We start from the raw sequence: 12,160 nt of genomic DNA, 5'->3' as shown, positions 1-12,160 counted from the left end.
TAAAATTCTCGCTGCCGTCAAAAAGGGTGCCACAAAAAGTACAAGGGTATCAACTTCATATCATTTTCTTCCAAGAAATTCGGATTTTTTTTATTGAAGTCAAATCCAGCAATAATTTCACAAAAAGCTGTGTGAACTTTGGGCTAAAGAAAGAACTCTTTTAATGATAAGATATGCTTACCTGTTTTAAAAAATAATCCGAAAAGTTGAAAGTTAGAAAGGGTAATTTAATCGAACATAAGTATTTAGCACTGTATAATGTAGTAAAGATATGGGGACGCCTAAATTAACATATTAGCAGCAGTAAACTCATATGGAGCAGATGGAATGTTGGCTGGTATTGCTGGCTCTTTTACCTATAAGATACTGATGGGAATAACTCCATGCTTTGCTATTTAGCACTATATGATGTAGAAAAATATGGGGACTTACCTCAATTAGTATGTTAGCAGCGGTAAATTCATATGGAGCAGATGTGATGTTGGATGGCATTACTGGATGTTTTGTCTATTGGAGGTTGATGGGAGTAATTCCATGCTTTGCAATGTACTTGTCCAACTTTGTTCTGCATTGTGCTATTTTGTTTAAGACCATGTCTCAAACTTTTTGAATCTTGAACTCGTATTGGTCAATAGTTGGACAATTTTGAACTTCAGAATTTGGAGCATGAATCAGTCCAGCGTTAAATCTGACTCAAAGAGATAGAAGCGAGAGGAGAGGCAAACATTCCACCATAATCTGTTGTCAGGGCTAATCACGCTAAATTTAGTTTTGAAAACTGGTTACAGTTCCATAAGTCTAGCATTCAAATGGAAAACAAATTATTGTTTCCCAAACTGCACAGAGACAAAGCAATCAGTTGGCCAAATTTCTCGCATTAAAACTATATTTTAAATTGGGCTTCAACTTAGCCTTATTTTGGGTTGACAACAAAATCTGACACGAAATTTTGCAAAATCCAGCCAAGCTTAAGCGCTACCTTGCATGCCTGCCCAATAAGAAATCGTCGGCCTTACAGTGACAGCTAGTCCATTCTCGCTTAGTCCAATAGAATTTTAGTTTGACAACACTGTCGACAAATTCAGAAGGACTTTTCGAAAATAAATAGGGTACTGCTTTTGAAAAATATGGCTTCCAATGACTATTTAACTTATGGTTATGCTGCCCTTGTTGCTGGAGGGGGTATTATTGGATATGTAAAAGCAGGTAATCATAAATACACTTATTTCAAGCTTTTGTATTTCTGTTGTATGAGAGTGACTACATTTTCTTTTCTGGATTGATTTTTATGGCTATCTAAAGGTCCGGGATAAACATAGGTTACCATTTGATGTATTTTTGACCACTTTTTCCAAACACACTGATCACCACCCTTTTAAATTCCTTTGTACTTTATAGGGGCCCTTTAGTGACATCTGGTTCTTATGTTATTTTTGGTAAAATTCTACTTCAGCTACTTTTGGCTATCTTGGAAAGGGGTAGGTTAGGAAAAAGAAGGGTAAAAGGTAAAATTCTAGTTAATTGACTTCTTGCTATCTTTGAAAGGGTTTAGGTTAGGAAAATGAAACTTTCAGGGATGGGTCTACAGGCTAAAGTATGTCCCGGGAAGGTATTTTAAAGTACCCACTTCTACTCCTTCTCCCTCTAGAGGGCCCTGAAATTTGCCTACTTGACCTATTGAAATTTTGACAAAACAACATTTTACCTTAATTTTCAGTTACTAGTTGCTTTTCCTATGCCTTTAGTTCTGAAAATGCAATTCCTGTTATTTGAGAAGAATTTTGAGCCATATCAATGTTCTTTTTCAAAATTTAGGAAATGTTTTTGCATATCTTTAAAACCTTACAAAGTGGAACTGACCAATGTTATGAAGCTGAAAACAATTTTGTTGTACTTCAATTAAGCAGAAGATCTATTTTGCAAGGTTGTACTTTTATAACACACATGTTTTTAAAGGTCATCAAAGGTCAGAGGCCTCTAGAGGGAGAAGGAGTAGAGGTAGTTGCTTCAAAATACCTTCCCAGGACACACTTTATTCCATAGATTCATCCCTGAAAGTTTCATTTTCCTAATCTAAACCCTTTCTGAGATAGCAAGAAGTCAATTAACTAGAATTTTACCAGGTAAAATTCCAGTTAATTGACTTCTTGCTATTATAGAAAAGGTTTAGGTTAGGAAAATGAAAGTTTCAGGGATGAATCTACAGACTAAAGTATGTCCCAGGAAGTATTTTGAAACAACTATCTCCACTCCTTCTCCCTCTAGAGGGCCCTGACCTTTTACGACCTTTAAAAATGTTTTATAAAAGTGAAACCTTGTAAAATAGATCTTCTGCCTAATTGAAGTACAACAAAATAGTTTTCAGCTTCATAACTTTGCTCAGTTCTATTTTATATGGATTTAAAGATATGCAAATACATTTCCTAAATCTTGAAAAAAAAAACATTGGGATGGCTCAAAATTCTACTCAAATAACAGGAATTGTATTTTCAGAACTAAAGGCAGAGAAAAAGTAACTAGTAACTAAAAATTAAGGTAAAATGCTGTTTTGTCAAAATTTCAATAGGTATAGACCTGTCATGTAGGCAAATTTCAGGGCCCTCTAGAGCAAGAAGGAGTAGAGGTGGGTACTTTAAAATACCTTCCCGGGACATACTTTAGCCTGTAGACTCATCCCTGAAAGTTTCATTTTCCTAATCAATAGCAAGAAGTCAATTAACTAGAATTTTACCAAAAGAATCTTTCAGGGATGAGCATACAGGCTAAAGTATGTCCCAGATGGTATTATGAAGTACATACCTCTACTCTTTCTCTCTCTAGAGTCCTGAAATTTGCCTATATGATAGGTCTCCAGACTACCCATTGAAATTTTGACAAAACAACATTTTACCTTAATTTTCAATTATCAGGTTCTTTGGTATTAGTTCTGAAATTGCAATTCATTTTATTTGAGTAGAATTTTAAGTCATATCAATGTTTTCTTTTCAAAATTTAGGAAATGTATTTATATATATTTAAAGCCTTATAAATTGGGATTGAGCAAAGCTTTGAAGCTAAAAACAATTTTGTTGTACTTCATTTAAGCACAAGATCTATTTGCAAGGTTTTTACTTTTATAACACACAGATTTTTAAAGGTCATCAAAGGTCAGGGTCCTCCAGAGAGGGAAGTAGTAGAGGTAAGTACTTCAAAATACCTTCCCAGGACATACTTTAGCCTGTAGACCCATCACTGAAAGGTTCATTTTTATGCTCTTTAAGAATAAGCTATAACAAGCACTTATCTTGCAAATTAATATTTAAGCCCTTTTTGAACCCTTGAAAACTACCAAAAATTTTTGAATAAGGTCTATATTAACAGACTCTTCAGGTAGCTAAGAAGTAATTTACCTCTATATTCAGAATTGCATCCTGAATCCAAATTTAACATGCAGTAGGATTGGAAATGAACTTTAGCCTACCCCTATAGCTATATATACCAATTCTGGATAATTATTGGAACAATTAGGAAGGGGGGTGAGAGGTAAAGTCCATTTTTGATGCAAATACATGTTAAATTGGGATTCAGGATGTAGTTCTGACTATAGAGGTAAGTTTGAAATTAACCCCGCCCCCTTAATGTGCAATTATATACCCTGAAATGGTAGGCCTATATGTAGGGATGTGGGGTAAAGCTTATTTCTGATGCAAATGTATGTTAAACTTAGATTTGGGATACAAATCTGACTATAAAGATAAGTGTATTTCTCAGCTACCTGAAGAGTCTGTTAATACACTTTACCCAAAATTTCTTGTTTTGAGTATAAAAAGAGCTTAAAACATTGGTTTCAAACTCACTATAGTATTTTAAATCCATCTTTATAAAGTAATGTAATTCACAAGCATTGATTTATCACTATTAAGTTGGATAAAAATTCAAAACAATTTCTTCATCTTTCCATTTGCTATATCTCTTGTTTGCTTTCATATTTTTCACCATATAGGCTGAACAACAGTTTTTAAGCAGCCCAACAGACTAAGAAGAAAATATGGCAGATTTGTTTAGAATTTCTTTAATCAACTTAATCTTGACAAATTAATGCTGCAATTCACAATCAATGCATTTAGAATCAAATAATAAGTTTGAAACAAATGTTATAACCCATTTTTAAATCCAAAAAATATAGAATAATATTATTATTTTCAAGGGTCCTAAATAGGCTTAAAATTGAATTTCCAAGAAAAGCAGTTATTATATTCAGAAAGAACACAAAAAATGACAACTAGTGATATGTTCACTTTGCTTATAAGTCAATAATATGAATGTCAAAATGTTTACCCAATTTCATTACTGTCATCTAACCTACATGATTAGAATTTTTAGATTTACTTTTGGCAAGGGGCTTTTTGTCATCTTAGAAAGTGGCTAAGTTGGGGCAATGAGACTTTCAAGAATAAATCCAGAGCCTAAACTATAGCTGTTTTTAAGCTCCTGTATTTCTAAGGCCTAGAATATTGTAAAAAGACAGTAAGGCTATTTTGTTGTGGTTAGGGGGGGGGGGGGTACAAAAATAAATGCTTTAAAACTTTGTTTGTATGCACTTTGTTACATTTTATGAGACAAACATTTTTTTTATTAAGGGTGGGTGTTCAAACCACCCCCTGGATACAGTTCTGACTACTATATTCACTCTTAAGCTCTTTTTAGCTTCTGTTCCCCCAGGTAATGATAATGGTTACTCTGCTCATGAGACAGAGTAATTTTAGAGGGAGAAGCAAGTGGGTCAGGGATTCACATCTGGGGGAAGGCATGGCAGGGGGATTGCCTACTTCAACCAAATTTTCCACTTTGATTTGTCTTTTTGTATGATTGAGTTTGAGGAGGAGGGATGCACTGTAATGAATTTTTCACTTGTTGCCACCAGCCCTAGGAACAACTCTGTCATCATGCACACCACAAACTAAAAGCCCTGACCTACTGCACCAATCAACTGCTGGCTTAAAGGCTTCAATACTTAGAGGTATAATGTACATTGTAGGCAAGGAAGTTCTATAGACTAACTACATGGTTAGAGAAAAATTAGTTTTGAAGCTTGGCATTTGTTTACTTTTGGGGACCTCAGGGATGCCTTATTGTTCTTGAGGTGCTATTGGCAATCAAACAGGTTAAGGATGGTATCCTGGTCACCCAACAATTTGTATGTCATTAATACATTCTTCTGCTTAAATCTACATTCCTTTATGTTTTCTTTGACTTTATGTTTTGAAAATACAACTTCAACGATTGTATTAGTATTTAAAGCAGTACTGAGATATTTTTGAATTAATTTTTTTTTTCTGAATTCTATAGAACCTTATTGCCTTAAGTCACACTTGCTAGAAATAGGATGAATCCTGTGTCTGCCAGCTTCAGTGATGATAGTCAGTCATCTGTGGTATCCTAAAAAGTGCACCATGGTTTGTTGAGCCACTCCCTGTTCACTAATTATTTGAACATATCCATGCAGATAGAGGTAATTATTTTTTTGCTAATGGAATTCCACAAGCTAACTACTCTCTTCAAAAAGAACTTGTTATTTAGTCTGGTGTGTGCTTATTTCTGGAAAAGCTTATGAGGATGACCACAAGTTTTGTTGGAATTATCCAGTTGGAAAAAGCCAGAAAGGGTATCCTCAGCATTTAGAAGCTTGTATGCTGTTATTGCATTGCCTTTTTTGCAATGATGTGTTAGAGATGTTATTCTAAACCCATGGAGACACAGTGGATAATGTGCATCATAGAGGTCTTTTATACTTTTTGTTGCCCTCCTGTTGACTGATTCCTGTTGATTTGATTGGGCATGCAATACACATTCTGAACTCTAGCCTTGGTCAAACTAGACTCTTGTAAAACTGAATCATAACAGCTAGAGATCTGCTAGTGAATGTGCTTTTAATTAAGCCTAGTGTCTGATGAGCCTTTGCAATAGTTGCTTGTGCATGAATAGGAAAATTCAACTTGCTGTGTACCAGGACACCAAGATCTCTCTACATGGCTGCTAGATATAGCTTTACAGGACCTGTCATTACAGTTCATATGGTATTGAGTGTGTGGGTTTTTCTTCCCAAGGTGGAGAGTCTTGGATTTTGATACATTGAATTCAAGCATCCAAATATTGGTCCAGTCAGTGAATGCATCAAGGTCCAGTTAGGTTGACTCAATATTTTCTAATGTATCTGCACAAGCAATAAATTTCAAGTCATCAACAGAGAAGCTTATTTTGTTATTCAGGATTTTTGCCAGTTAGAGAAGATTGTTCTAAGACTGAAAAGAAGGATACCCCCAAGAAAAAGGTATGAAATCTATACCTGAAAACTCAGCCATTGGTGCTTTAAGATGTGTCCTTCCAGAAAAACCTTTTACTATAATTTAACCACAAGGTTTTTTTTGCCTGTGTGTGCATATCATCCATGACATATTTTAGAACAGTTTCATTGGAATGAATTAATCCCAAGATTTATTTTCTTCCCCCTTTTTTCAGTCAGAAAGACCCCCTCCATTTCATCAAGAAAAAATTGTGAATTCTGTACTCAAGAATTAGGACATTGGCGGTTTGAGATGCATCACTCTGGAGAAATCCTTCCATGTCCTCTCCTCCTAAGTTCTTTATGGCTATATGAATGTCTACCTGTCATTTGGAGTATTCCCCAAATTGTGTCCTTGCCATTTGTTTGGGCAAGATTGTATCATATCTTGAGGGGATTGGGATTTAGGAATTTAGAACATAAGGAGAGAAGACATATGGAATGCAGACATTGGTTGCTTTAGATATATCCTTCAGGGATAATCCTTACATATTGTCTTCCCATAATTTTTTTTTTTTGGTTATGTCCAGTAATGAATGCAAACACTTCATTGAAATATCATTGTTGTTGTCCCTAATGTCTAAAGACATATCTGAAATTTTCACACTTCAGAGCTAATTGTAGGAACAATTGGCAGGGCAGGATCTGTGATGGAATATACATTGCCTTGCTGGTCTACCGCTTGAGAATAGCTTAACAATTGGTTTTTGGTAGTTGTCTGTAACGCATGAAAATTTTGGATATAACCCTTAGACATGACAGCACTAATAAATAGCTAAAAATAGAAAAAAGAATTTTAATACTTTTCTTTGTACCCTATCTTCTAGGTAGTGTTCCTTCTCTTGCTATGGGCCTTCTTTTTGGCTCCCTTCTTGGGCTTGGTGCTTACCAGTTGAGTAACAATCCAAACAATTATTATCTCACCATGGGTGCAAGTGCAGTATTGGGAGGTGTAATGGGACAAAAATTCTTCAAGACCTACAAGGTTTTCCCAGCTGGTGCCATTTTTGCACTAAGGTATGTGGCTTCATTTAAATTTTTTGAGTTTATAAAAGGTTTACATACACTGACAGCATAGTTCTTGAGCCTATGAAAACAAGTACTTTGCATGGAAATCATTACTATCGATTTTTTTGCTCAATTTTTCCAAATCAACTGAAAATGACTCTGAAAACTGAAAAATGAGCTATATAGTACCATAAAGGTAAGGCTATACCCAAGAAAACTAAACCGTTTCTAAGGATGTATGAATTATGCAGGCCTACCTTAGTTTAGGCAAGATTTTTGAAGAAACTAAATTTCAATGTGGAGGGGGTTAAGCTGGGGTCTGGTGGGCAAGGGGTGGGGTGGGGTAGCCCCCCTATTCCTTAGCAAATTACGCCCCTGTTTTGTTCTTAACTTTACATGTAAGTGAATTATTGATTGTCATTACATTCCTTTATAAATTTCAATTTCCACCATAATTCTGTGAAAACCATTTTTAAACAACCGTTTTTACCAACCGAGAGAATGTTTTACTGCTTGACAATTATTATTGATGGATTTGTTTTCTACTTCTTTGGTGAAATGAAAAGGCTTGCAAGTAGCCTGCTAACCTCTCTATTAACCTCTTAATTTAACATAATTTTCCTTCACTTTAATTATTCTTTGTGCCAAAATATACTTGTTTCTTTCTCTAGTATGTATCAAGGGAGTTTACTTTTTAACTTTATTCTTGATATAAAATGGCTACTTAAGAATAGTTGCTTTCCACTGAGTGCATCCTCTTTTGGAGGCTATTTGAGGACGATGATGTGTAGTTTAGAAAAATCCTTCCAGTCCCTTAATTTAGCAAAACGGTGTTGATTTGCTCACCAATTTGTTGATGCATTAAAACACCTTTTTTCAGGGAATTAGGGAAATTTAGGGAACAGAAACACAGGCCCCCTAACCTCAACTCAAACACTACTTCCTGACCTAGCCATCCTAAAGGGTTTGGAACTTGCTAATGGATCCGGAAATTCGATCCATTTAGTTTTAAACTCACTAACGGAGGCTTATAAAAATTTCCTTTGCTGAATTTTGCTTGAAATTTTCTTCTCCTTATATTTGTATTTGCTTCTCTTTTCAAAGTATATTCTGAGTATTAATCACACAAAAGAGATATGTCAAAAATTGTATTTTGTTTCGTTATTATTTTTACTTTGAAAAGGCACTTAAGTATGGCATTTTCATTTTACTTGAATCCTTAAACTTCTTTCTATGAAGTTTCAGTGCCTCATTTGCTATGACAGAAAAAAAACGAGAAGAGGAGGAAGATAAGCGGTAAATCGTCATAGATGATACGTGATTCTTCCTTGTTTGACAGTTTTTTGTTTCAAAATGTGTTTTATATTTTTGGTTACTATGGGCAAGGGTTTCTCCTAGTAGGTTGCTCCTAAAAGGGCCACCGTGATCGTTTCTTATGACAAGAGAATGGTAATGTTCACAACTCTCAACTCTGATAGGATCTTGTGGCATAATATAACGTGTACTTGAAACCATCCTTACGTGAGTATTTCTTGTTTTTAGGTTTTCGACCCTCACAGAAGAGTATATGCTATGTTTGTTTTTCTTATGGCTTTGGGCAGATAGGCTATGCTGCTAGATAATGTGTAATAGACTGCAGGGCACTTGTGTATTATATGCCACTCAAGTGCATCATTTAATTAGAACCCGTATCTTTGAAGTTTGGTTCTAATGAAATATCACAAAATATGATGAAAATGCAATAATTCAAAAACAAATTTGGGTTATATATTTGCACATTAGGAGGGGGGGGGTAAAGTATAGTGAGTCTGCATAGAAAATGTGTTAGGTACAATTATTCTGCATATTGTGAAGTAAGAATTGTTTTCTAACTTCCAATTGTCCAAATACTTTATCTCCCCCTCCCCTAATGTGCAAATATATAGTCCAAATTATTTATTTCCCCCCTATTCTATCAGTCGTCTTTGTCTTGTCTCACGGTAAGCTAAAAGAAACTAACGAAAATACTGGTTTGTTCTTGAGTTTTACACAGCGTAAACTTGAGTGGCTTATAATACACAAGTACTGACTGCAGACACTGCACGCGTTGGTGAGCTCTTTGGACTCTTCTTTCATGTCACCCAGAAAGGTTTCATAGGGTGTTTAAAGTAGGCAAAACCAGTTATTCAGGTCTGTCTATCTATTATCACTTTGGAATACTAAATACCTGCTAGCTGTTCATGTGTTCTAAGGCGTGCTCAAAAGATGCTGTTAGCAAAAATCCAGCAAGATATCCAACTTTCTTGTCCAAAAGCTAATGTGCAGAAAGTGTTACTCTGCACTAAATTTGCCGTATGAAAATAGACTGCACAGGCTAGGACTGCCAAGTCTTCAATTCCGAAGGGATAGGGCAGACATTATTAACACATTCTGTATAATCAAAGGCATTGATAATATAAGTACGTCACAGTTCTTCACATTTAATGACACTAACAGGACCCGTTATGACCCACATAAATTGTACCCCTCACTTTCAAAAAGGAAAATAGGCCAACATTCATTTTACAGCAGGGTGTGGAAGCCGTGGAATGACCTTCCACCTAAAACATTTCTAACAGATGACATAAACAGATTCAAAACAGAACTAGCAGAAACAAATTTTCAAAGTAAATCATTTTAAAATAATTTATAGTATTATTTGTCAGTGTTTGTTGTAGTTGTTATTTTCATTGATTTGTATGTGTGTATTATGTTGTCAGTATTGTCATTGTTTTCTATTTATTATGTTTATTGCGATAAGCTTGAAAGCTTACCGTATTTGGTATTAATAAATAAATAAATTGCAAACATGTTGATTTGCGTGTTTCAAATTAATATTAAAACATATATTAACATGGTGCGTTCACACTAGCGAAATAATAAATAAATTGTACATTAACCAACTTAACTGTGTCTCATTTCTTCCTTAATGCATATTTTGGTAATATTTGGCTCTATGCCCAAACTCTTATTGAGAAACATGTTACAAAATACCTGAAACCAAAGAAATTACTGAACTTTTCTCTATATGCCTGGGATATATAGCCTACAGATATAAGAGATGGGGAGGAGGAGGCTTTAAAATAGATAGACTGTAAGCTACCCTGATAATTAAATCAGCGAAGTTGTCTGTATTAAATTAAATAAAAACTTTGTTTGAAGTGTTTAATTCAGAAGAAGGCATTAAGAGCACTGAATGAGTGAAGAATAGAAAACTGATATTTCATTTGCCAAATTGTTGTATTTGATTGTTTCTTTCAAAGGTTCTTTCTCTATTTTTAAATCTTCAGAATTTGCTATTAAAAGCGTTAATTATGATTTGGGGAATGATACGACAGAGGATTTTCACGTACTTTTCTGTAGTATTTTCACAGAAAAATAAACTAAGTCACAAGTTTATCAAATAATTTCTTTTCTTCTAAATATCTAGCAAAAATTCCTATACTTTTACAGGGTTTGTGGCTAGCTAAATTTATCAGATTATTGAACCAATATTTCTAGTCCAAGTGAAAAATCCAATGACTTATCCAGGATAAAACAAGAACGCAAAGTTTCTGGACATACTTTGATACTTTTCTTTACATTATCTGACATTCATCTCTGTCTCCGTCTAGGGCTAGACAAAAAGCATAGTTCTATAGTTTTTTGTTATCCTCGAATAGAAGGGGAAGAGGTCGTAAGAAAGGAGTTAAAGGAAATGAGAAGTTCTTTGGAGGGAGTAAAGAGGGAAACTTAGAACAAAATTGGGATAGAGGAAGAGTATGTACAGTTCTATTGGCCTCGAATGGCTTAGTGCAGCAATGAGTTGTTAGTAGTAGTAGTATCCCTGTTATAAAGGCCTATATTAACCCTTTTCACTTACGAAATTGACTGGATTATAGAAACAGTTGTGAGCACACAGTAACGCTTGGGAAAGGTGCTCAGGTCACTGACCTAGACTATACTGATTTTATTTGCCCTCGCAGAGGATGATTCATTGAAGGCCCAAATGGTGTTGGAAAGAGTTGCACACTACTCTGGCTTGGTGGGTTTTATAATTAATCCAACAAAGACCAAAGGGTCTCAGTACATACTCAGGGTCCTCCTTCTATGTCCCTGGACGGCAACAGCATTAAGCAAGCTGGACAATTCGTGTACCTTAGATCCTTTGTCGATTGAAGGGGGGATGGATCTAACCATGAAATTGAAATATGTATTCGGCTAGCGTCTGTGAGCTTTGCTCCTCTCACTAAATGACCATGGAAGCGTCGAAACATGAGCCTTACTACAAAAATTAGAGCTTATGTAGCAATCATCAGAAGCACTCTTCTATATGGACGGGAAACGTGGGTTTTCAAGGTTCAAGATTATAAAAAACTAGAGCAGACCTCAATGGTAAAAAGCGACATGAACCGTTTGGAGGCTTCCACCTCTTTGGTCGGCTCTGGGAGAGATTGCATGTACCATATCGAAACTATTGCACATGACCATACCTCGTGGAAGACTTCTGTTGGTGAAATTATGGATACTAGGGTAAGGTGGAGTGGCGTCTAGTTTCACGTTAAATGTAAAGTAAGTAAGTATTATAGAATTATGTATGGTCTTTTGAGGTATTTTCTTGTGGATGGCTTTCTAAAAGTAATTTTCTTTTCTAGTGCACTCACTGTTGGACGTTTGGCGCTCAGGGCATATTCAGTAAAGAAACAATAGACTGTTTTGTCTTTCATTTCATGTTTTGTGTTTGGAAATATATGGATGATGAATAAAATTTTGTAATGCTAGAATAAAAGTTGTGACGCAAGGGTATGGAAACCGAAACGACGAAATTGATAA

At 35.2% G+C, this 12,160-nt stretch overlaps 1 protein-coding gene across 1 annotated transcript; it reads left to right on the top strand.

The window, feature by feature from the left end:
• Window positions 1–1,035: 1,035 nt before the first annotated feature.
• On the top strand, window positions 1,036–12,116 carry LOC136034527 (transmembrane protein 14C-like). The gene is made up of 3 exons (XM_065715753.1): window positions 1,036–1,206; window positions 7,150–7,339; window positions 11,983–12,116. Exons 1-3 carry the CDS (start codon window positions 1,128–1,130, stop codon window positions 12,035–12,037), a joined length of 324 nt encoding a protein of 107 aa, XP_065571825.1. The 5' UTR covers window positions 1,036–1,127; the 3' UTR covers window positions 12,038–12,116.
• Window positions 12,117–12,160: the final 44 nt, after the last annotated feature.

Source organism: Artemia franciscana, chromosome 13 (assembly GCF_032884065.1).
Source record: "Artemia franciscana chromosome 13, ASM3288406v1, whole genome shotgun sequence".
NCBI lineage: Eukaryota > Metazoa > Arthropoda > Branchiopoda > Anostraca > Artemiidae > Artemia > Artemia franciscana.
Note: the sequence above shows the minus strand (reverse complement) of the source record. Positions and strands in the feature narration are given on the sequence as shown.